Source organism: Tinamus guttatus, unplaced genomic scaffold, assembly GCF_059628265.1.
Source record: "Tinamus guttatus ecotype Peru unplaced genomic scaffold, ASM5962826v1 Tinamus_guttatus_pri_ptg000004l, whole genome shotgun sequence".
Taxonomy (NCBI): domain Eukaryota; kingdom Metazoa; phylum Chordata; class Aves; order Tinamiformes; family Tinamidae; genus Tinamus; species Tinamus guttatus.
In genome coordinates this window covers 15,680,819-15,707,434 of record NW_028288538.1, presented here as the reverse complement: position 1 = coordinate 15,707,434, position 26,616 = coordinate 15,680,819, and the positions used below count along the sequence as shown (strand labels likewise).

Below are 26,616 nucleotides of genomic sequence, written 5' to 3'. Positions count from 1 at the left end.
TATCTTTCCATTAAGTCTCTTTGCATGGCTAAAAAGATAACACTTAATATCATTAAGTTTTCCCTTTAGGATAATTAGCATATTAATATTTAATGGAAAGGTCATTGGTTTCTGCTTTGCCAGTAATGCAAGTGAACTGAATTACTTTAGTTCTCAATGCATCCCAAATTGGGTATTACTACTAATGTGAAACTTGTAAACGGATGAAATATTTAGATGTGCTTTACAACACAGACTGTGTTAACATCCTCACTGAGGGGCTTTGATGCTGCCTGGGTGTCCAGGCAGCATCACTTAGGTGGTCACACGAATTGTGTTATAGCGTAGTACTACTAATACAGTGGCATTAGAACAGATGAATTAGCATTGGTAGAGAACATATTGGGAATTAGGTAAGACACTTAAGAGGGAGTTTTCTACTTTGTGTTTGTTTTTTGTCAAATATTGGTCAGGATTTCCTTTGACATTTTAAAATGTGGGAATAAAAAAGAAAGAATTCAAGGATTTTTTTTAAAAAAAGCAGTTAAGTAATAGTAAATAAGGTTTGGTTGTTTTACCGTGTTCTGCAGTGCTTGCTCTATCCAAGCAAATATGATTGTACATAATGGGCTCCTGGAGTTACACTCTGTGGTAAAAGTGTTTATTTCTAAAGTGAGGCCATGGTTATCTTCAGTCTTTCAGTGATGCTGAAGATCTATTTCCTTCTCCTTGTTTATAGAGAAAATTAGTGAATAAATACTATGAAAGTCGTGTGTTATTAGAAGATAGGGTGGAACAGGAAGGGGAAACTGAAACCTGCTTTAACAAAAAGCACCTATCTTTTCCTGTGTTTAGAAGACTGGATACAGGAATACATCATTACTCCCTATTTTATCTCAATGCTAAGTTTGCAAGCTTCGATACAGTGCTAAGATACAAGCTTATCTGAACAAAAAGAACTAGAAAGAAACAGCCCTTAAAATCATAGAATCATAGAATCATAGAATGCTTAGGGTTGGAAGGGACCTCTAGAGCTCATCTAGTCCAACCCCCTGCACACGCAGGGACACCTAGAGCACGTGGCACAGGACTGCATCCAAGCGGGTTTTGAAGATCTCCAGAGAAGGAGACTCCACAACCTCTCTGGGCAGCCTGTTCCAGTGCTCTGTCACCCTCACTGTTAAGAAATTTTTCCTTAAGTTCCTATGGAATTTTTGATGTTTCAGTTTCCGGCCATTTCCTCTAGTCCTATCAGTGGCCACCACTGAAAAGAGACCATGACCGTCCTCTGCACTCCCTCCCTTGAGGTATTTATATACACTGATCAGATCCCCTCTCAGCCTTCTCTTCTCCAGGCTGAACAGGCCCAGCTCCCTCAGCCTCTCCTCATAGGGCAGATGTTCCAGGCCCCTGATCATCCTTGTAGCCCTGCGCTGGACTCTCTCCAGCAGCTCCACATCCCTCTTGTCCTGTGGAGCCCAGAACTGGACACAGTACTCCAGATGCGGCCTCACCAGGGCTGAGTAGAGGGGCAGGATCACCTCCCTCGACCTGCTAGAGATGCTCTTCTTAATGCAGCCCAGGATCCCATTGGCCTTCTTGGCCACGAGGGCACACTGCTGCCTCATGGTCAACTTGTCATCCACCATGACACCCAGGTCTTTCTCCGCAGAGCTGCTCTCCACAAGCTCGGTCCCCAGCCTGTACTGGTGTCTGGGGTTATTCCTCCCCAGGTGCAGGACCTTGCACTTGGCCTTGTTGAATTGCATGAGGTTTTTCACCGCCCAGTTGTCCAGTCTGTCCAGGTCCCTCTTGATGGCAGCGCAGCCCTCTGGGGTATCGGCTACTCCTCCCAGTTTGGTGTCATCAGCAAACTTGCTGAGGGAGCACTCTGTGCCTTCATCCAGGTCATTGATGAATAAATTGAACAGGACTGGACCAAGGACTGACCCCTGGGGGACCCCACTAGCCACAGGCCTCCAACTAGACTCTGCACCGCTGATCACCACTCTCTGGGCCCTGCCATCCAGCCAGTTCCTAATCCATCTCACTGTCCACTCATCTATCCCACACTTCCGGAGCTTGCCCAGGAGGATGTTGTGAGGGACGGTGTCAAAAGCCTTGGTGAAGTCGAGATAGACGACATCCACCGCTCTCCCCTCGTCTATCCAGCCGGTCATTTCATCATAGAAGGCTATCAGGTTAGTCAGGCAAGATTTCCCCTTGGTGAATCCATGCTGACTACTCTTGAGCACCTTCTTGTCCTCCATGTGCCTGGAGACAACGGCCAGTATGAGCCGTTCCATCACTTTTCCGGGGACGGAGGTGAGGCTGACTGGCCTGTAGTTGCCTGGGTCCTCCTTCTTGCCTTTTTTGAAGACTGGCGTGACATTGGCCTTCTTCCAGTCTTCCAGCACCTCCCCCATTCTCCAGGATCTTTCAAAGATGATGGAGAGCGGCTTAGCTATGGCATCTGCCAGCTCCCGCAGCACTCTGGGGTGCATCCCGTCAGGGCCCATGGATTTGTGGGTATCGAGGTTCCTTAGGTGCTCTCTGACCCAATCTTCCTCTACCCAGGGCAAGTCTTCCTCTCCACCAGCTTCTTCTCTTGTCTCTAGGGCCTGGGGCTCTAAAGGGCTGCCCTTGGTAAACACCGAAGCAAAGAAGGCATTGAGCAACTCTGCTTTTTCTGTGTTATTTGTAACCAAGGTGCCCATCCCGTCCTCCAGCGGACCCACGTTTTCCCTGATCTTCCTTTTGCTGTTAATGTATTTGAAGAAATTTTTTTTGTTATTTTTAACGTCCCTTGCCAGCTTGCCTTCCAGACGTGCCTTAGCTTTCCTTGTCGCATCTCTGCACTCCCTGACTACGTTCCTGTATTTCTCCCAGGGGGCCTGTCCTTTTTTCCACATTCTGTATACCGCTGCCTTCTGCTTGAGCATTGCCACAAGCTCCCGGCTCATCCACGCAGGTCGCCTGCCCCCTCTGCCTCCCTTCCTACACACAGGGATGCACTGCTGCTGGGCGTGGAGGAAGTGCTGCTTGAAAACTAACCAGCTCTCTTGGGCCCCCCTTCCTTCTAGAGCAGTACAAAAGTGCAGGCAGAGGTGTTGATGTTGAATGGTTCTAAGGAAGAATTGCTAGTAGAAGACAAGTGGAGTACAGACATTTTCCTGCTTGGGAGAAGATAATGTGTTTTGGAAAAGGTATCAGGAGTCAAATTAATACTTTCAGAATGAGACTAGGTTGGTTATTGCATCTCTCACTGTTTGAAACATTTTTGGAGAAAGAAATGCTTCATTTTCCCTTAGCCTAGAGGTTTCATGCCAATAGAGAATTTTTCTTCTTGCTGTGAGAATGGCAGCACGCGTTCAGGATAAGTCATTGGACGCCACACTTAAAGCCTTCTTGGGTGTCTCTACCCATTTGGAAGTGTTTTGGGCTGAAAAGACCATCTGGTGGTTGCACCTGCTACATGCTGCCAGCCTGCAAGCCCAGGCAGGACGACTGCTGGGGAGATGTCCAGTGCTGCAGCTCAGCAAAGGTCTTGGGAGTGCCCAATGGAGCAACTGGCAGTAGCTTTGGCAGGTGGGAAACCTCGCGATGAGCCTTTCGGAGTCACACTGGCCGAGCTCTGAAGCTACAGGTCGCTCCTCAGCTCCAGGCCAGTTTGAGCCCCATCTTCCATCCTATGCTTCCCCTGGTTCTGTCTCAGCATGACCTTGGATGTTTGGTTAGTTTGCATTAGGTTTTTGAAACTGATATATCCACGTTGTCTGGAAAAGGGCTGGGGGGGGGCTAAGATCAAGCCAGTCATCTTCCGAGCCAGAATTTTGGATTTTGACCTGTGCGGAACTGATTCGAGGCTTGGACAGCAGTTTGTGGTACTGTGGATGGTTGAGGATCGAATGTGGCAATACAAATGTCAGAGCCACCCGCCCGTGCGGTTCTGCAAGCTGCTGCCGCCTTTCTGCACTGCCTGCTCAGGCCTCATCTCCAGGCACGGACATGGTCTGATGTTTGGCCGAATTTGGCACTAGTAAGAAGCTTGCCTTTTGCTGTTCTTTGAAAATACACCCACAAAGAAAGCTAATTGTTTTTAAATAGTGTTTTTCTTTAATCCAACCCTTAAATTGTGAAACAGAACTTGTTAAACAGCAGATTCTGGACTTGAATGGAGAAATCTGTAAAATACAATAATGATAAATCTATATTCTTTAAATGCTTGACCAACAGCAGCACAAACTGTGTCTCAAGGCTATTGCAACCTTATCAAAGCAGGAGGAGTCTTAGTCACTCTGTCGGCGTGCTCTTGTGCACAGTGCAGTTAGGGCCCAGGAGGTGTTGACTTGACACGAAATGGGAAAAAAATACTGTATAAGAGACAATTTTCCCCAAAATGAAACTCTCAAAAGATAAGGAAGGCTGCTTAGAACAGTAACCACAAAAGCTGGGAAATTACAAATTACTGCTATTAGTCATTCTTTACTGGCAAGAGGAGGCAATGAAAAACCCCACATGTTCAAATATGGTGTGGCAAATAAAGTGACTTTGCTTAATGGAGAAGACAGTAGTTCTAGGATCTGTTCATCTTGAAAATGTTGTGCACAAAGAACAGACAACACTGCACTGCCATTTTGAGAATTTAGTTTGGGTATTTTGCTATGGCACAGCTGTAGAGATGCTCTCTGCTAGCTTTGCTCTTACCCACCCTGCGTAAGGGATGTGATCTTTTTTTCCGACTTTCAAGTTTTTCAGACTTAAATTTTAATAACGGTCTTACTGACTGTGTTTTATAGGGAAGAGATGGACAGATCTTGAAAACTGTCCAGTTTAGCAGGAAATGGGACATTTTATCAGGAAGATTTGTATATGCAGTAGCTATAATGAGGAAGAGTGTCCCACCAAATGAGATAGTTAAGTTGCTGTATTAAAAGCTGTTCTTCATAAGCAGAATAATCTCTATTTGGTGTATGAAAGCATCCCAGCCAGAGACGAGAAAAGGTAGGAGCTGCTAGATGAATCTCTCAACAAGCTGATTTTTCAGCTTTTTTTTTTTTTTTTTTTTTGGTGCTGTGAAGAACATGAAAGCCATGTTTAAAAATTTAAAGCCCTGATATGTTCCAGTTCTGTGGAGCAGCAGAAGGAAGAAGCTTTTTACAGTGCTGTAATTCCCTATCCAGCACCTCTTTAAATTAAGATGTTTATGACAGCTGTTTGCACTTAATGGAATGCACATAGACTTGGTCATTAATTATTGCTTTTTTTCTCCCAGTTATCACTTGTATTCAGTGGGTCATGCAGTTATGATCCTGCTGTTTTCAGCACCTTAAGTGCAGCCTTTTATTCCTCTTCTCCACAAGAAGTAACTTCCCCCCTCTCTATTTATCTTTCTGGTGGCTAAGAATTTTGTAGAAAAAAATATTCAACCACAGTAAGTAATGGAGCTTTTTTTGGAGTGCAGTCATTTAACAGCTTCGACTTGGCGGTGATCCCATCCACCTTAATCCTCTTCACAGTTTGCAAGCAGTCAGCCGAGAGCAAGAGTGCACTGGACCTAATAGACTCTAGTCTTTGAACTATGGCATTTGTGTTCAGCTTCCAGAACTGGTCTTAAGTGCCTAGTAAAAGCCTACAGCTTTGGTTTCATTAATTAGAGGCTGCTTTTCACTGATTTGTGAAAAACGTTGGCCAACATGTTCTTTCAGCTCAGTAAATATTTATACAACTCCTGTATGATTTTTTTTTGTAATGAATAGTGCTCATTTTCAGTGCATCCAAAAGAGGCTTTTTCCACAGATGAACAATTTCCTTGTCTGAGCCCTGCTGAGTGTGGCAACTCAAGTTAGGAAAAGGGAAAGAAATAGAAAATCAGGTAAACTTAAATCTCAGGGTTTTAAAGAGGTTTTGTGAGCTCCACTTGACTATATCATCCATTTTTTTCGTCATATTTACCAGGTTTGTGACTGAGGAAAAAAAAAAAAAAGATGAATAGAAATTACTGATTAAAACCAAATGCCCCCATATTATCGTTGAGTATCTCTCAGATAACTGAGTATTACACTGTGATGATATTGGTTAGGAACCTATCAGGATTTTTGTATGAGCTCTCTGATGTATTAGCACCTCTCAAACTTAATCCTATTTATCCTTATCCTATTCTTAGAATCCCTGTGAGGCAATATTATCCCTATAATGCAGATGGGGAACAGAGATTGAATGCTGGGCTCAAGGACACAGCCTAAATCCTTGCTTTAGATGTACTGGCTAAACTGCCCATCTGTATGGGAAAATACATATCCACATATTCACATACGCATATTTAGCTGCATATGAAAATACCCATTTCCTCTATGCACAAATAAATGTAGGGACGTAAACGTTGATTTTTTTTATATGGGGAACGGCAGACGCACTGATTGGAGAATGTCTTGTGTGCTTTTAACTGGATATTATTTGATTCTTATCTTTCAAAATGCCCCCAAATTATGTTTTTTTTTTCTTTCAGTTCTTTCTTCTGTGTCCTTTTCTTGTCTTTTGATTGAGGTACTACTCTTAATTGCATTTTTGTAATGCTACTGATGTCCTAAGATAATACGTTAGTTGTGACTTAGGTTTTCAAGGTTTCTCCTCCTTTAACGTATATAGCTCAGAGAAACGAGCAAACAGCGCCGCGTTAGCTGTTCTGCAACGCTGAGGCCTGCTGACCGCCGGATGGGGCGCTGGGGTGAACATAGCTGCCGGAATCACAAGTGAAGGCCCAGCTAACCCAGCTCGGCTGGCTGCGTTGTAGAGAGATCAGGTGCAGAGTAATGTCTCTTGAAAAGTCACTCTTGAGGTAACAGATTCTCATACATAGAAGGCAAGAGCTGCTTGGAGATGTCTCATCATTTTTATTGCATATAATAACCTTGATATAAGTTAAATACAATGAGCATGAGTATTTCTTCATTATAATGCAGATCAGCATGCAGATTTCTGTTTCGTTTATTACATGTATTAACCAGTAGAGACATTTGCCCAGAAGTGCTACTTTTCCCCCCTTTTCTCCCCTTTCCCCCCCATTTCCTCCGCTTTTCCTCCTTTCTGTATTTTGTCTTATCAGGGATAGTTCTGGGGTGTCACCACTGTTGTCTATTGATAGTGCCATGGGTATGCGCTGTGCAATAGTAAATGCAACTCAAAAAAGTAATAAATGCTTCTTATCCAAAAAGTTTATAAAGATTATTGTAAATCATTTTTAAAAGAGCTGCTTTGCTGAAATTGATTACTGCCTGGCAGCATTTTGGATAAACTCAGGTTTTTAGTGCGAGTAGTCCAAAAGTCCTCCAAAGCAGTTGTCTTTTATTTACTTATTTTTTTTAACCAGTTTTTCACTGTGTATCCGAATAGCTTCCTTCAGAGCCTTAGTTGAGCTGAAGTGCCAGCTTGGTGGCAGCCTCAGCAGAGGCCACTAACTTGCTGCTTAAAATTTAGAAGATCCTTTAAGCTCCCTTCACATATTTGGATGAGGGTTTTATTTAAGTTGATGAGACTGCTGGTGTGTTTAATAGCATGTTCATATAGAAGTCTCTTGATGAATGAGCTTGAAGACCTAAAGCTCCCTCTTGCCCCCAGTGTTAGAGCTGATTCCTGCTGCTGGGAAATGAGGGGCAGCAGCAGAGGCTGCCCCGCTGCAACTCATTGCATTAAAAGGACCCTGTTGGTATCTGGTGTTGTTATCCAGTGTTGTCTATGCAGCAACTTTTGCCAGCACTAAATTTACTTACAAAGGGTTTCTTTTTTTTTTAATTGCCTCAGGACAAACCCTTGCATGTCATGTTTTTGCCTGGAGTAAATTTTTATATGGAAATACATTTTTTAAAGATGGTACAGAGGATGCCTAGAGTGTGTTGAGCCAATTGATTCTGCAGGGAATGTGCTGACTTTCACTATGTATGGAGGATTTTTAAAGCAGCTGAGCAAAATCCCTTTTCAGATAAGATGCTTTCTGTTTTGTCAGTTAAGAGCATCCTCAAATCAAAATAGCTCAAACAGAATCAAATCTCCCTTCCTCAATCCCCTGCCTTCTCCTCCCACCCCTGCGCAAGCCGCCCCCAAAGGATAATCCCAGCAGTGATGTCATTAGCTTGAATTTACAGACCAGGGCTCAATTTTCTTGTCTTGGGCTTCCACTGCTAATACGGGAAATCTGAGCATTGGATGTAAAGGAGTTCAGGTTGTGTCTTTCTCCCACCCTTGCTTAATTTCCCTGGAGCCCTGAAAATAACTAATGTGGGATTATTTGGATATTTTCTACTACTACCTAGCTTCATATTGCTTCCAAGCATGTGCAAAAGCTCTCTCTGGGTTCCTGAGGGGGCTGTTTTCTCCAGGGAGCAGAAAGTTTAAGAAAAGAATTAAATCCTAGTCACTTTGCCAGCTGTATGTGGTTGGAGATGGTTCACAGTTTCCGATTGGTCTTGTGGATGGTGTTATAAAGTGCAGAAGACACTGAAAAGCCGTTTATTTTGACCAAACGTCTGTGTTACCCCATAATATGATTCCTGACATTCTGATGATTCTCAGTGATTTTGGCCCATGCGATTTAAATACTGTAGGAAAGCACCAGCACGTTCAGGAGAACTGATAGAAACAGTTCAAGGATTGTCGGGTCCTGTCTTAAAAGTATACCCTGTAAATTGACAGGGCAAAGGCAGGAGGAAACGGCCTGCGTTTACCTGCTTTGCTGGTAGGAAGTTGTAATACGCAGAAATGAAGTGATTTTCCTGCACAGTCTTGGAGGAACCTGATGGTAAAACCAAAATCTGAAGGCAGATCTCTCCAGTGTTAGGGCAGCCTGTCAGTCACGAAACAACTGCTCCTGCTCGGCCGGATTCGCAGCCGCTGCCGCCTGGCAGGTGCCACGGAGCTGTGTCAGTCACTGCGGCCATGGACGCCGGCGGAGACAGGTCTCTTCCCACGGGCCTGTGTGTAAGAGGAGATATGTGACATGAGCTCGATGCGCAGAGGGAAATAAAACACTGAAGTCAGTCTGAAACATGTGCTGAAAGCAGGACTTTTGCTCCGAGCTTTCATCTATTATGGACTTCTTTTTTTTTTTTTCATGCCAAGTTGATTGCACATAGTGAAGTGCTTGTTTGAAGTGCTCTGCTGTTTCATCGAGTTCAGTGCAACAACCAAGCAGCCTTTCTGAGCTGAGACAGTGAGTGGTGTCCCCTGCAAGAGCAGCCCGGCCAGGCCGATCCATGAGCTGGTAGGCAATGGGCGGCTGTGCAGAACACCTTCCCAAATCTCCCGGGGAGGCTTGGGGGCGTCGCAGGAGGAGCCTGGGCCTGATGGATGCAGCACCTGGCTCCCCATCACCTCCCTTGGCTCGCAGCCCCTGCTGCCCGGGGACGCTGCTCCCAGAGCCTGGAAGCACCAGGGCACATCCCGCCCCGTGATGTGGTCACAGGTCGTGTCTACTGTGCACATCTCTGCACGGCCGTTTTCGGACAGTTATTAACATACCATGGTCTTTCCTTCCTCTGTTTCTCCACAACAGATATTTTCTTTCTTGTGGATAGAGCTTTTTAAGTGAATCTCTTTTGATCTCTTGAAGGAAGATCTCTCCTACTTCTTGGAAAATTACTAGTAGGTCAAGACTATGTCATATACTATGTCTGAATAAGTATGTCCAGGATCACAGACAGCATATTAGCCCAGCAATACCGTGCAACTACAGGCTTTCTAGAGCCCTAATGTAAATGAAAAATGCATCTGTATGGCAGCCATGCTTTATAATTGCTTAGCTAAAACCACATAATGGTAAAAAAAGGACCTATATGTTGTTAAAGTAAATACCTAGTTAATTATGGTTCTGGGTATTGATTCACTGTCCTTTAAGACTGAACCTACTGAGATGATACATGCCCCTTTTTAGTATGAAGAAGAAAATGGGTATATATGCATATATTTCGTATAAAAAGAAAATGGATTCTGTTTTAGTTTGCTTTATTCCTTTAGTGTAATTCTGATCTCACAAACATTTTTATTATATAAATTCTAAAATATACCTAAGGCCACAGAGATATTAACATCTTATAATCCTTCTCAAACATTTGAAATGTATTATAACTGTATTTGAACTTCAAAACATGATCATTTCTCTATAGAAATTAAATCTTTCCACTAGTCCCTGCACATGGGGGTCTGCAGAGATTTTGGCTGTACCACTCATCCCCAAGCATCCCAGCAGTGAGCACTGCAGAGCAGCTGACCTCCTCACCACGTGGGAAGAGACCACCACCAATGGCCTTTACTGAGAAGGCAAAAGGACAAATTCTGAGAACGGACTGGCCAAGTCCAGGGTACAGGTCTGCTAAACAAAGCGTGAATTTAATCTGTTTATATACATAGCATGTAGAAGAAACTGGATCCTGTTTGTAGTGTTACAGATTTATTTTCGTAATCGTTTTCAACTTGCTAATTCTGATCTCTTTCAAGAAAAAAAAAGATGTAATGAGAAATAACGATTTTTTTTAGCACATGAACATGTTAAATGAGGCAAGAAAGGGCTGCCCTCTTCGGCAGCCATGCAGAGAGGTCAGGCAGTTTTCTGCTGCCGCTTACCAAAGACTCAGAAAACGAGTGAAAAAATGAGCTCGGAAAGTGAGTGAAGCTTAGCAATTTGTATCACTTCAATTGCTGAAAAAATAGTATTAAATAACTGCGAAAAAGTAGCAACAAGTACCATATGCACAAGCTAGCTAGAAGGGAATTACAAATTTCTGAAACTTCTGTCAAAAAATGTAGTTCACATCAGTAGCAACCAGTTTATTAATTTTGCTGGAGTCGACAGAGTTTTCTCCAGAGTGTTCTCCCCTTTCCTGAAATAAGTTTAGTGATTTAAACCTAACTCTCCAGGGGTCTTGGCTCTAAAGGAGTCTGAAGTGTTGAAGTGCTACTTGTGCTATATTCAAATCTCAGGTTTTGCATAAACTTCTAGCACATATCCTTCCCTCTCCCTGTTTTTCCCTTATTCTTCGAAGCTGATGAAGAAGCTGAGGAAAAATCTATTTCTTCTCCTCGGGAGAGCAAAGCTCTGAAAAGTTGAGATTCAACCTCAGTGTATTTTGTAATAAAAAAAGGAAAAGTTATGATGATGGGAGACTGCTTGAAAAAGTGTAATTTTTGCAACAGTCAATCTCAGAAGAGTATTGAAAGGCAAATGTACAAGCACATTACAGATAAAGTATTCAGTTGGGATAGATAAAGCAATGTATGAGAAATTGCTTTTTTTCCTGTATCAAAAATATTACTTTATAAATACTTAATAGAGCAATTGAGCAAGGAATAATGCTTCTTATGAAAAATACTGATGACCTTTCAATTAAACTTAAAGTAATCCTCCAGTTTTAGTAAGAACTTGATAGCCAAGGTTGACTCCATGTACTATTACAGTAGGCTGGACTCATCCAAGACAGAAGCAGGTGAAAGTCAGCAGGGTTAACTGAGGAATTCGTTCAGGCTAATAAACTTCCTTCGTGCTTTTGAAAGGACTTGCACAGTTCAGAAATAATTACCTCGTGAGACAGCTGCCATTTTTAATCCCATACAAATCTGAAAACCAGCGCTTGAATATTCTGTATTTTGGGTGCCATTATCTCTTAAACACTATAGGATGATTTCAAAGATCCTTAGTAAATATTTGGATCCTGTGTATTTATGTGTGGTGTGTATAGTGTGTGTGTGTGTGCGCATATATATGTCTTCAGATTCATTTTCATAGCCTTTTCTTAAATCTTTTTCACTTTTTTAGACATTTACTGACTGCAGATTCAAATATATGGATTTTTTTCATGTATTTATTTTAAATCATAATTGTTTCCTTGACATAAAAGCCCCTGAAATGTTTAAGGGAGATCTAGGGATTGTCTTGTAATATATCAAATTAGGATTTTTTTATCTGATCTTAGCACATAATTGCAAGAACTGCTTTTAGAATGCAGGCCCTAATATTAGTTATAATATATTTATTGATTGAACAGTATGTGATACATTGTAAGAGTTCTGGCCCTCAGGTGTGTCCTAATGCTGTGTGCCATCTCAGTCCACCTAAAGAAGTCATGGACCAGATGTGAAAGACCAAGTAATAAAATCCTCACCTGTACAGTTTTTGAATCAAGACTGGTGCTGTGAGCCATGCAACCCAGTGTATAAATACATGACATGTAGTTACAAAGCTATTTGGTGGTTTTTTGTTTTTGTTTTTCTTTCTTTGTAAATTGCACATAACACTTTTTGAGCATATGTAAGCACTGACTTGATGATATAAAGTACTATATAAAAAAGCCAACTCACTAAAATCAAGGAAAACCCACAAATACCCATGGTAGAGTTTTGGTGTGGAATAAACCTTTGCCTTTTCAGGCTTTCCTGACTATAGCTGTTGTATTCTCCACTGAATGTCTTAAAACATTGCAAATCTTACAGGTTTTTTATATGTTTTTAAATGTTTTTTTAAAACATTTTGCAGATACTACCAGTTACTCACAGAAGTTATGTGGTCGAGGGCAGTTGCTAATGTTAACTATAAGTAACAGAATAAGTTGGCAAAGATAAAACGCTTGTTTTGCTTGCAAGTGTGTCACCTTGTATGAAATCCCTGCTTGTTCTCAGGCGCTAACCTGGACCTCTATTTGAGCGGGAGATCTCCCAGGACAGTATGTTGGAGCAGTGGGGCTTATAAATCACTTGATTGTGCCCTTCCTCAGACACTTCTCCCAGTTCTGTGCAGCAGCTGCATCTATGTTGTGTTGGGAAGCGCCGTGCTAGTCAAAATGCCATCTTTCAGATATAATACACAGCAAATTCTAGCCGCTTCGTAACTATACCCACTTTAATTCCTCTTTTCAGCCTGAGCAGCTCCTTTCCAGTTGCTGCCAGAGCTGTACTTTGGAGTAGTCTGTGGCTGCATCTGTTCTGTGTTGGAAGTGGCTATCGTCACACCATGGACAAAGCAAGATTTTCAGGAGAACAGTAAATAAAAAAAGCTTATGGGCATTGCAGCCAAAATTTACTAGCAAGGTGCTTGTCTCATTGGCATTAGCATGTTTACAGTATTAATAATACTGTTTGTTCATTGTCCCCATTTTATTCAGCAGTTTAAATTCTGTAGATGCTGGAAGTTCATTTTGACATGGATTAAGAGCATACTAATGCTTTAATACAGGATTTCGAGGAGGACTCTCATTTGCCAGAAATTGCTTAGCATATGCAATAACCACTGGCTTCAAGAGGCAAAAAGAGACAGCATTTGTATTCTGACATGCAAGAGAATTATTCTGCTTTGAGTACGTTATTGAATTGTAGTTGGTTATCCGATTTAATGGCTAGTGTACGCTTTATACTTCCCATAGACATTATTAGAAATGTTGTATTTACTTTCCATTAGGTAAATTTCTCTTATTTGAAAAGAACTTCTCTGAGAACAGTTTTCTCTTCTACTCTTGAGAACCAAGCAGTTAAGGCTAATATTTGATTTGCTATTGAATTTTCATCCTGCTAAAATGTCTATCATTGAAATTACTGCCATCTGCACAAACTCTTATTTCAAGAGAAGTGATCATTTGTAAGTCCAAAAAGAGTGAGATTACTTTGATTTAACTAACTAATAGGGCATGTTGCAGCATCCTTAATAATGAAGTAATCCTTACTAATTTGGGAGGCAAAGTTTGATTTAAACTTGTGTAATAAAGTAGGTAGATGCATGAATGTAGAATGGAAGTTCCTGAAGTCCAAAACATTTATTCCTTTTGATTTACTGTTTAAATTTTGCTTTCATCTTAAGGAAAGTAGACATTGTTCTGGGCTCCACAGTACAAGAGGGATGTGGAGCTGCTGGAGAGAGTCCAGCGCAGACCGTAAGGCTTGTGCAAGGTGGAGTGTGCTGTGGAAAGCATGTCGAAATTACTGCTAAAATATTCTTGGGTGGAGTTGCTTCATGTGATAGGTCTGAGGGAGCCGCCACGCAAAACGTAATTGTGTGGTTCAAAATGGAGGAGGAAGGGAGCGCTGTCAGCCGTGAGGTAACGCACACTCGCGGCTCCCCAGCGGTCGGGCCCGCGTGTGCGCTGGGCGCCCCACCGCCCTCTCCCATAACTGGGGCCGTCCATCGGCGCCCAAGAGGAGCAGCAGGTTGTTCCCCCCGCGCTGCCCAGCGTTGGCGGGTCCCGTGTGGCGGCGTCGCCTGCGCCTGCGCCACGCCAAGCAGAGGGGCCCTGGAAGTGGTGTCCGCCACGCTTAGGGCAGTATTTTGTGGTGCTGGCAAAGCTACGTAAAAAGATGGCTTTCAGTAAAGCTCATATTTTAAATAAAATATACAGTATAACAGGTTTAAAGAAATGTTGGATTTCTTCACAGCTTGTAGTTTGTTTCAAGAAGAGCATTGATCTGCTAGGGTTTGTGAAGCTGTGTTCAGCTGGATTCCACCAATGCGATGGTGTTGCTCTGTAAGTCTGCTTTCAAATCTTTACTTTGTGATTAGCTCAGTTGTGTAATTCAGAGTCATTAAAGCAAAGTTAATTCAAAGTTTTCCTGTAAAGATTCCTGCTGGATATACACTCTCCTATATATACGTTTCTGAACTGTCTTTATTAATATGTGAAATACAGCAGGAGTGTAGTATGGATATAGACTGTTCTGTGCTGACACTTATGTTATAAGAACATAAATACTCTCTGGTGAATTTGTTCTCATTCCTCCTCATCCACATTTGTGTGTGTGTGTGAGGACAAGAGGAATGTTAAAGCTCTGAGGGACCCTCGGTGAGATTGTACAGAAATGAAAATTTGAATAAACAGCAGCATCTTTACAATGAAAAGTTTTGATCAGCGTTTTCCTCAAGTTTGGTATTTAATGTCTGTTTGGGAACAAAATGCCATCACTTCCCTGTACAGCAGTGAGGTCAGGTCCCGTGACGCAGTGACAGCAACTGTTACTGCATGTGAAAGGGATACCAACACGTGAAACGCGTGGAACATAGTTCCCTCTATGGCCAGGAACAGATTCTTTGTAGGAAAAGCTGAAGAAATTAGTTGCCTACGGCCAACCAAGAGTGATATATTAGGGGAAAAGTGGTCAGTTAATACTTACGACCAGCAAGAAGTTAGCATCTCCATTTTAGTTTGACAGTAAATGTGTACATAGCAAATATTATCTCAGCCTTAAATGACTGCATGTTGGCTGCGAATCTGTCTGTGAAGGCAGCCCTGTTTCCTTTGGAATAATGTTGGCATGAGAGGTTTAAATTCAGTCTGGAGCCTGTGAAGAATTTCTGATTTGAGGATATTGGGTGGAACAGGGAATTTTATAAACTTAGAACTCTACAGAAGGCAAGTATTTTGATAGTTAATTTGATGATAGTGATGTTCGCTCTCACACACACTCTGTGACTTTGAAAGAATTGCAGTAATTTGTATTAATATTTGCTCAGGTGCTGCTACCATTTTAAGGAGTTTTGGGTGGGGGAGGCTGTCATTGCCTGAAAAGGGAAATCATTAAATGCAGCACAACAGAGTCAGAGTCAGGAAGCCAGACTGAGCTGCAGCGGCTAAAAAGGTCATCCATCTTCGTAAAAATAGGATATATTTTTTTTAATCCTGTGTGTGTATGTATTTTTTTTTTAATCTGTTGTTCTCAAATATCCTTGCCTGATACAGCGGAGAGTAACAAAATAGCATTGCAGAAAATGTTCAACGCCATAAGCAGGTTGTTCCCCAAATTCTTCCTAATTCACCAGCAGGAAGAAAAGGCTGAAATTCTGAGGTCACCATATGGTCCTAAGAACAGGAGGGGGCTAACATCCCAAAATAAACATTTGTAAAACAGGCTTGTTGGAGTAAGGTATAAGAATCAGCTGTGAATTTTAAAGAGCAGGATTTTTTTGATCAATGTGGAATGAAACATTTAAGTCACTCAATCTTGATGTCTAGGACTCAGCGTAGTGTTTGGTACATTTATATGGATTTATAACAAAAGAATAGTCTAGACCTGACTGAAAAAGCTGTTTTAAACAGTAGTGAGCTCTTTCCTTAGCAGCAAGAGCTGGTTCCCCATGAATGAGCCTGGGGGAAAGTGGAACGTTATTAAATATTTTTGTGATCGTCATAATTTAAGTGTTTTTTTAAGAGCTTTTTATATAATAATAGAATGTTTCATTGTTCTTATGTCCCCAGTGTTTTGATGTCTACCACATGCTGTCCTTGAGCTTTGCTACCTTAGCACAGAATTTATTTCTCTTTTGAGTGAACTATGAGCATTAGTGTCCATTAACAATTTCTGAAACAAAATACTAAAATTACTTGGAGTGCTTTCAGTAACGTGCACTGATTATCATTAACAGTTCCTCTGTCCTGGACAAGGACACAGTTTCACAACATGATTTTGTTTGGTTCAAGTCACTGAGGTTGTGTTTCCAATACTTGGGTGCGTATCATTTTTACCTCGATCTCTGTGAACAGCGCCTGCAAACATCGCGCATCTCCCTTGGGCAGATGTCCTGATTAGCTTCAGGGTAAATCATTGTTACAGTTTCTAAAAGAATATGCTCTTGTCTGAATATGTTCAAGTTTGTTGCTGTGCTTTAGTAGATGCCTTGCAAGTGCCCAAGTGTTACATATAATCTTTCATCTTAATTGCTGGCTTTACGTAGTGATAAAGCAAAAAAAGAGGTGAAATGACATGAAATGACACAGTGAGATCTATGCTTGTAATGCATTTTCTTTCTGTTTTTACATGATATGCCAGGTAGAAGGCTTAGAATTTTAAATTTTAACTTTTTTTCCAAAGATTTGCAATCTGCCATAAGATGCCCAACTTCCAAAATCTGCCAGAGCCTCTCTGCTGACTTGGGAGCGTGGGTAGTGTGCTAATTAAAAAGAGGAGCAGAGACGCGCCCAGCCGCAGTCTGTGTCGCACACATATGTCGTCCGCATACATATGCTCTCTTCAGACTGATAATAAATACCTGGTTTTGGCACAAAAAGCAAAACAAACTATAAAAGAAAAGAAAACACAGTGATGTCGGTGATGCTCATCTTTATCCATACAAACTTCTGTGCATCAGCTTTTGCGTTGGTTTAAGAAAATGGCACTCAAGAATATTCTCCTTTGATATTTTGCAGAGTAATGTATTCTGCCAGACAGGGGACTTTTTACTTATCATTTTGTACATCAAAGTATGTTTTCCCCTTGAAATATGGAAAGTTGACAACTGTACAACAACAGCAGGGATGTGGGTTCACAGAGTAAGCAGTGTTTCATTATGCTTCTTTATTTGGATGGGTGACTGTGAGAAATAGCTTATGATGTATAAAATATCTGAGTCTCTTTTTGTACTTGAAGACATTGTTATCTCTATTTGAAGCTGGCTAGTGAAGGTCAGCCAGGCTAACTGCTTGCAAGAGAATATCCTGTCTCTGTTGGTGGATGTTCTTTTCAAAGTTCACTGCATACAGAAAGCTTTTCTGTAAATACCACCCATCGTGGCAAATTACATATTGGTAGTTGGAGGGGAAAGGGGAATGTTGTAAGCATTTTTTTAATTTAAAAAGATCGGTTGCTGTTGCAAAGAACATTGCATAGCAAAAATCTGTCTAAGAAGTTAATTTGTTTAAGATTTGGTGTTGATCAGGAATGTCAAATTGCACTGCTGAAGTGATAAATTCTGTGATAACTGTAATATTGAAACTTTCACTCACTGATAACCATGGCAGTGATATATTGTGGTATTTTCATGACATTTCCTTTGCTTTACTTTGAAGTCTAGCTGGTTAAGTCAGGAAGTCTTTCTGTATTAACAACATTGAAACTAATGTTGTTTCTTGCTCTTTTTATTTGTTTTTTTTTTTAAATGGAAAGCTGGCAGTTCAGGAGAGTGTTAGTGATGCTAACCCTAAGTAGTCACATATTCTTCCAGTATAGCACATTTTGAAATGAGAACCATGTATAGGAATGTAAAAATGATGTTTTATTGTATGTAATGTTTTGAAAGGACCTAGAATGCTGTTGGTGCTCCACTTACTAGAAAACAAATAGTGTATTAGATTGAGGTTTTATCAGAGTTGTCCGTTTAGATCTACATAAATCTATGGTCCAGTCCCAGAAATACATATGAACGTGAGTAATCCGAGTTAATTGTGCCTAATCCTGCGAGGAGAATTACCCCTGTGTGCTGATCCACAAGAGATCCCGTGTTTAGCTGTCTGCGTGAGACTGCTAGAATGTGGCTCAAAGGAAAGGCATGCAAATGTGTATGTAAGTGGGAGTTAGCACTGCCCAAATGGAAACCACAGCTCGTGCAGTTCCCCATTTTTCTATTGACTAGTTGTCATAGTGTGCTTATTTTCAGATTTTGCTACTTGAATGTTTTGAATATTAGTCTTTAACCTACTATCTTAAACCTCAACCAGAGTGCAATGATGGAGGGGTGCATTGCATATTTCATATTTGTATTTAAAGCACTAGTTGTGCTGCGTAGAGCCTGAATACCTGTTTTTGGATGTTCTGGATATTCTTTCATATTTATAACTACTATTGTGAAAGGGGAATGCTTCTTGAAAACTCACAAAAGATAAAATAAGATAAAAAAAAAAAGGATAAAATAAACTACTTAAAGCCTAAGTAAAAACTCCATATTAATGTAAGTCTAGTACTCTTGAACTCATTGGCAAAATTAATCCTGGTTCCACCACACTGCAGTCAGTCTCTGTGAGGCCTCAGTTGGAAGTAGAATACATTGGTTTCACTGCAGCTATCAGCATAACTATGAAGAAGATGCAAGCAAGCCGTACCTCCAAGCTGTTGTTCTAAACAGTTATCTAAAAATATCTGCGTAAAACAGTCAAAAGACCTTATCAGATTCTAATCAGTAATTGTTATGGAAACATTTGACTGGAAAAAAACACCACTCTCTTCATATAAAAAAAAAATCAAGTAGAAAAATATAAGTACTAATATTTCCATCGCTGTTTTATGTATCAGGGAGCAGTAGTCTCTCAGTCAGCGAATCCACTAAGTCTGGTTTGTGCTGTGGCAAATCCCATTGTGAAGAGGCTGTGAGTAATCAGAAGTGACAGCATAAGCACTTTCTGTTCAGAGTGATTTTACAGAAAGCATTATTTTCTGAGAAGAGAACACATATGGCTCCCATAATGCTGAAAGAGCACTGATGTATCAATTTATTAGCAGCAGTTTTGGGAGAGCACGTTGCAAATGGTGTTCAGATTAAAGGGCCTTTCCTCTGCATTTCCCATTCAGTCCGACATGCTGCATCGCAGGAGCTGGCCAGAGAGGCGAGGACCGGGGGGTGTCCCTGCCAAGGAAGTGCTAGGACAGCTTGTCCTGGTGGAAGAGCGGTGCCTGCTGTTCCCCCGTCTTGCAAGACATCAGGCAAAGCAAAAACGATCTTCCTTGGGAGAACAACTGGTCCTAGGGAGGGCTGTAATGGAAAATTCAAGGAGTACGGCAGACTTTTAGAAAGGCCTAGAAAGAGAAGTGTGTATAGCAAAAAAGAGCAGGGTACTGACAGTGCATTTTAAATGGCGTTTATCCAGCTTCAACGTGGATGCTTTGGTGTTCTCTGCCTCTTCTCTCTCTGCCCCTGTCCCTGCCCTCAAAACACGCAGACCATCCTTCCCTTCAGCTTGCCCCATACCTGACTTGAGGTCAGGCTGCCTCGTCTGCCTCCCTCGCTGGATGAGAGCAGGGCCTTGGCCCGGGCGCCCCGGGGCTCCGCTGGGGCTGCCGCCAGCAGCAGGGGCAGAGCGGCAGCCAGGGCTGCTGCCCGCGGCCCCGCTCGGCGCAGGCCGGGCGCTGCAGCAGGGCCCGCGATGCTGTTCCTCAGTGCACAAAAAATGCACCCGCCTCTGACACCCGTTCCTGTCTTTCTGCTCTCAGCCACCGGAGGAGGAATTTAGTTGGAATTAAAATCAGAGAAAGCTGACTCTTGCGAAATACGAATTTAAAGGGTGACTTTGAACTGTGTTATAGCTACTTACGTAACGTAATGGATTTGTTATTGTTACGCTTTTTTCCTTTTGTTCTTACTGTTTAATCTGGCTCTACAGTTTGAGGCTAGAACCCTAATTCCTGGCATGAGGAGCTTATAGATTTTGGTTGAGACCTTTCGGATTTAAGTGTACATTCAAAATCAAGTTTTTAGATCCATATTTTTGTAAATTGCTTACTGGTGTCTCCCGTTTACTGAATTACTCAGTGGAACTGCTCAGGACTTCATTTACCAAAGCCTAGAAACTCTCAACTTCTCTTTTTTTCAGGAAAAAAGTGTTCCAAACCTCACACCTGTGAAATTTTATCATTGAAAACCGAAAGGCAGACAGAAATGCAAATGTAATTCAAAGAATATATCTTTGTGATATTTATCAGGGCAAACCTGATATCTAAATATTAGGAGTTGGCAGTATGGCTGTGGATGTGTACCAAAGACATGGATGCTTTGAAAACTGTTGACTTTAGAAACTAGCTGAAAGTTTGCAAATAATACATGTACATTTGTTGAGTTCTTATAACCTACTTTTCTCTCCCTGAGATGTTCCATAATAAAGAATCCTGAAATAAAAGCCTACTTTTTCCATAGTAATGTGTTTTTGGAAGAGGCAGTTAAAGAAGTAGGAGGGTAGCTAAGGAGATATAAGTCTGTCTTTCTTTCATAAGGAGTAAGCAAAACAATTTCCAAAATTTCCTTACAGGCCTAATCACAGATGAAATGCTTCAAATATTTGTACAACTTCCAGTAACCTCTTTTCCTTCTAATAAAATTCCCCCCAAGGAGAATGTAACTTAACTACTGAGAGGTCCAAGTACAACATCAGTTATTTACTAAAGCAGAGACAATATTGTTTATATTCAAGCATGAATTCAGATGACATTTAACAGAGTTAATTTTGTCTTTATTTGCTACTATGTATTTTGCCTAGTTCTATTCATTGTGTTGCTCTCCGTAAAATGCCTCTCAAATTTCCCTGGCACTGGGCCATTACTGGTGATTACTGCCACATGCCTGTCTAGCATTAAAACATCTTTATTACTTCAGAAACTGTATACTTAACAGCTTGGAGATGCATGCATCTGGCTTGGAAATATGGCAAATAATACTTACATGGAGAGAGCTGTTGATTTGCTTTTAATGAGTGTAAGCCACAGCTTGCATTCAAAGAACTACTTGAACTTAATAGCAGCAAATGAATTGGGGTATTGCTCAAATCTGTTCTGTCTGGGCAGGTTCATGTGAGCTAGTTGATAGGAGGTTGGGAAAAATTTTAACTAGGGGAAATAAGAGGACTTCCATAGGGCTGTAGTATACCCTGCTTTCTGTTTCAAAACAGCGGCCGTCGGTAGGTATTCCAGCCGCGCAATTTAAGTTATACATGTTGAAACATTTATTTTTGAGATGTGAGAAGAGAATATAGTGTTCAAGTCTGCATGCAACAAAGGGAGATGCTCCTAACTACCATTCGCATCGTTGTTTCTCCTTTATGGGACTGCTGTGTGTCTGGAGTGCAAAGAGTTGAACAGTGAAATCTGTGTCAGTAAAAGTTACGTGGTGATCGCTTGGCTAACACTGGTATCATTTCTGCCCTACAGGTATTTCTGTAACAAAGAAGACTCATACATGTAAGTAACACCTTTTGATTTGTCCTTCTCTTGCAAATGGGATTCGTGTCAGTGATGTGTTGTGCCTCCCAGATTCCTAGGTGTCTGTCTAGTCTAAAGGGCCTCCATTGAAAACATTCCAGTTGGTGTTCTGCATTAGAGTGGTTCCAGTCCTGGCTTGAAATCCCCTCTAACCAAGTGTACAGCGTGCACGTGTGTGTGTGCGCGTGCATGCACATATGTGTTGAGGCAGAGGGCAGGGCAAGAAGGATGTGAGTTAAAAAGCCGGATCTCCTTGTTCTTATGTGCGTACCTCTCAGCTGGTTGGTAAGTAGTGTGTTCAGAAAACAAAAGCAGGGATGATGGTATATTTTTTATGACTTTTATATATGCAGTATGAATTAAATTTTAAAAAAGATTATTTAATTGAAAATTTTCTGTTCCAATGCATTAATCTGTAAGATGGATCATTTTGTGCTTGTGCTTAAGGAGGCCTTGGTGGAAATGAGAAGGCTACTGTTTTGCTCTCAACTATATAGATAGAAAGTCCTCATAAATGGCAACCTTGGAAATGGATGTGGATGCGTGCCCTGACTTGCAAATACATTTATTCTGATTCCGCTTCTCCAGAGACACCGTTATTTGGGATCTACTCCGCAGTGAGCCACTGTATATCCACACAATGCCAAGAAAATGTTTTGCTTTATAGGTGAAGGAAATAGATGCTGAGATTCTTCTGATACTGTGAAGGTTTGGAAATCTGGTAGCACAGGAGCTGTACTTTTCTATCATCTCAAGTATTCATGGAACAGGAGAAAGCTGAGGCTATTCGAGTTTGAGAAAGGCTTTCTAACAAAACAGATGGTACAGTGCACAAAACTTCAAATGACATATGCATTTTAATAGGGATATGCATTAAAATTATGTTCACAAGAGCTTCATAGGGCAAAAGTGGTGTCATAAAGTATCTTACATTAGTTTCATTTTTATTTCATTCCTGTTTTTGAAGTATTCATGTAATGGAGAAATCTCACTTTGATATCCTATGCCACTTAAGAAATCTTGCTTTACAGAGGTACAAAATACAGCTGTTTGATGTAAGAACTGCAGATGAGAAGCTGGTTGATTTGAGTTTTGAAGCAAATGTTGAATGTCATAAACCAAGAGCATGAGGATGCCCCTTTTCCTCGGTGGGCTTGCTGCTTAATGCATTTTTAGGGTACGATCTTCTTTGTATGCATATATGATTACCACTGTCCTAAATGCAAGCTACACGTAGGGATCTGAGGATGGAATTTGACCCTTAGCTTTTTGGTGAATATTTGAGCTCATGCTGACTGAGATTGCCAGTACAGGAGACTGAAGTGCTCTGTATATCCGCAGGCCAGGCATTGTACAGACAGCTTCCTTGCACAGCCTTGCCCATGAGCTCAGCCCTGGCCCGGAGCGACCACCCTCTCTAGAGGTGGTAAGTAACCCGGTATTTACGCTAGCTCCGTCCCGGGCCTCTCTTGCGTAGAGGCTAGTGACTGTAAAGGGTGGTTTGTTACACTCCACCTGGAAATGAGCAGAAACCACCCGCTGTATTTTGCATACACCAGTGCTGTGCTGACTTGCTGTGAGAGCCACATCTACATTCCAGTATTTAATACTCTTAGTAAAAAGAGTAGCCCTGGTCCTAAAGGACGTAGGAGATGTTTCCTTAAGCCATGCCAGGCTGCTAAAGCATTCTCATCATGTATATCAGTGGATTCTATCTTTGGGAACTATTATAAAAGCATGTAAAAAGGAAAAATATATATATTCATCAACTATATTGATGAATATATCAGTATTGATCATTATCTATGGCCTTCAATCTAGTTAAGGCAGAAATTAGGGTCCCAGCATCTTCTATATTAATTTGTGCTATTTTAAGAGAACTGTCAAAGAGTAGTTTCCCAGTTTGTTAATCAGTTTTCATGCCGCCACTGAAGCATGAACGGGGAAGTTCCTTGAGTAATGGGAAGATAAGCTTTCCCATTAAGAAAGGATTAAAATAGAAGGAGCAACATGCAGTAATTGGCATGATGAAAACGTAGACCATACTTACCAGAAAAAATATATATGAGGATTCATCCACTTCTCATTGAAGTTTTTTTAGAATTGATCCCTGTTATGACTGGTTCATGCAGAGCAAGGATTGATGTAAATTGTCTATCTTTGACATCTTGACAGCGTGCAAAATTGGCATTTTTTTCTGTATTGCATTGAAAATTGTTATTATTGCATAGCAAAAATAAAGATCAAAATACATAGTTTTGCAATACTGTGAAACAAATATATATAAACACCTTAATGAAAAAACTGCAGATCAAATCTGTGGTGTTAAATTCTGAAACTTATCGACTGCAAATGACAAGCAGAGTTTCTCTCTATCAAGTCTCTCTATCTGAATTGTGCTTATCACCCATATCAGTCTAAGTAAAACATATCCAAAATGAATGAAATGGAGTAGGATATGTGTAAAGCAATGTCAAAAGTACTCTTAAAAATACTCTTAGAGGTGTACATATCTTGTCCGCACTACTGCTTAGAAACCTGGATGAAGTCTTGTCGTTCCAAGTTTACAGCGCATGGCTTCTAGGAGCGTTAACTCTAATACAGCAGTTAGGTCCACTAGAGACTAGAAGGACTTTTTGGCTTAATTAGCACGTTGAGAGAAAGTCTGATCCATTGGGCATCTAAAGCATAGGATTAATTCTTTTCAGACATGATCCTCATGGCCATTTTTATTGCATCGGTTTTGAAATCAGAGAAGTTCTGTCTCCACTGCTTTGTTATTCACAGTTTTTTCTTTGAGGCTTGGAGTTTATCTTAACCCTATCCTGGCATCAGTCTTTAATAAATGTGCTTTGTTGTTTGAAATTGAGCTACTCTGTTTAGATATGTGCTTTAGGTCATTTCTGATTCAAACAGTAATTGAGTATTCCTGAACACTCAATATAGTGTGGAGAACCATAGGTTAGTAATAATATTTCTAGCTAAATAAAAAACCTGAGAGGTTTTCACTCTTCTTGGTGTAACTCATTTTATCCATATCCTCTCAGTTTCAGAATTTGAGAGTTACAACACTGTATTTTTGAAGTAAGATAGTAATCCTAGGAGCACTAATGGAATGAATTTCCTCTACCTAAATATGTGATGTTGCTTTCAGTATATTAAGCAGGATTTTGAGGTAAAAATGCATACCTTCTGTCTATCTGTACATGTATTTTCTCTTGGGCTCGCATGCTAACTTTAAGTTAATCATCCTCTTATATAATCTTTGGACTAGTTAAGTCAGATCATAGAGGCCAACTCCTATCTCATTTTCTCTACGAAGTGGGACTTCTGGTGTTTCAGTCCTTTCCTGGCTGAAGAAAGATAGGACTGATGCCTAGATTCTTTTTGGAGTAACAGGTCATTTAGTTTAATATTCTCAGTACCACACACTTCTTGTGTTCCATGTTCTGAATGGAACAGTTTCAAAGCCTGCGTTAAATTAGCTGTGCAGCTTCAGGCTTCTTGCGGATTCACACTGACATCATTGTATCAGCGAGCAAAAAGACCTGCGATTCTAGGATCCAAAGGCTATGGAGGACCTAGCGTCTAGTACCTCCCGACTTGGGTTTAAACTCAAGTCCTCAAGTATGTAGTATTTCCTCCCTAAATCTAAAACTTGCCATGCGTCATGCATATGAGATTGATGGTCTCTACTAGCCCATTTGTGAGACCTATCACACAGTTAAATTGCATTATTTTGCTTTAGATCATTTTTGCATCCTGGGTGATGACTTTCTTTAATGAATTTTGATTTGACTACCTAATAAAATAAGGAGATATTTCCTGCTTTTGTACCCAGAAGGCTAATATTATAATTAATTCTTGATGTACTGGAACTTTCTTTCTCTTGTTGTTTGAACTACGATGAATTGCAGCCAAAACCTTTAAAGGAGTTTGATTACACAGCTAGACTTCATATCTATACAGAGATCCAGGTATATTTGCTTACTTGCTCCTCAGTTATTTTTAAGGTAGAACAAATAACATGGGCTTCGCAACCCTTCCATGGAAGTGATGAATTCATTTTTAGATGCCAGTGGTTGTTTCCAAATTCCTTTTTGCCTAAGTATATTCTTAAGGTAAGTGTTGCACTGATTTCTTTCTTTAAGGAACTAATGCAAACCCTTTTTCAGAAGTCATATTGACTTTGGGCATGACTTGGGCATTTATTTGTGACATAATAAGCTTGCCTGAGAATACATTTTTACTTTCAGGGTGTAAAGACTAGTCTGAAGTTACATAAACCAGTCAGGTTTACGCATCCAGTATATTTGTAATTGTTTTAGCCCAGAATTGCACTCAAGCATTGCTTGAACTCGGTCCTGTCTGCTGGCAAAATTCTCGCGTTGGAGCCGAGAGGTTATCGCAGGCGGCTGCGGTGCGGAGCGGTGGGTATGGCGTAGAGCTCGCTCTCTTATTTGGGTCAGTGACCCAGATTCCTTGCGCTGAGGATGCAGACGAGATTAGTGAGTGCCAGCAGCGCGCTCTGCTTTCTGTCCGTGTCCCCTGAAAGCCTGACAACAGCTGCCACAGCACGCTGCAGGAAGCTCGTAGGTTGCTTCGGTTTTATGCAGCGAAGAAGAATCGTGAGCCCTTGCTCCTAATGAGATGTATGTGAGCAAAAAATAAGTGAGGATCCAGGGGCCTCAGAGGGTAACAGTCCCCTGGGTGAGATGAACTGTGCTGCCCATGATTAGGGTCTGCTCAGTAGGGCTAATGTTGCAGTGAAGGGACACACACCACTCACTGTCAATATGGGGTGCATGAGGTTTGTGAGCTCACTCGTTTGACACTGCCTGCTCTGTGCACTTAGACTGAGTTGCCAGCATTCAGAGAGGAAAATCTGGTTTTATGGTGGTCTCGGAGATAGACAGCCAAGTGTCTTGGTTCCTGTAC

The 26,616-nt window shown here is 41.2% G+C and overlaps 1 protein-coding gene across 2 annotated transcripts in view; it reads left to right on the top strand.

Annotated features, from left to right (window-relative positions):
* RORA (RAR related orphan receptor A) overlaps positions 1-26,616 on the top strand; it is a 334,738-nt gene that overhangs the window by 211,305 nt on the left and 96,817 nt on the right. For both annotated transcript variants that reach the window (XM_088520231.1, XM_088520225.1), the window contains exon 3: positions 21,628-21,657. In XM_088520231.1, coding sequence (XP_088376357.1) covers positions 21,628-21,657 — 30 coding nt within the window. The remainder of the gene's footprint in view (positions 1-21,627; positions 21,658-26,616) is intronic.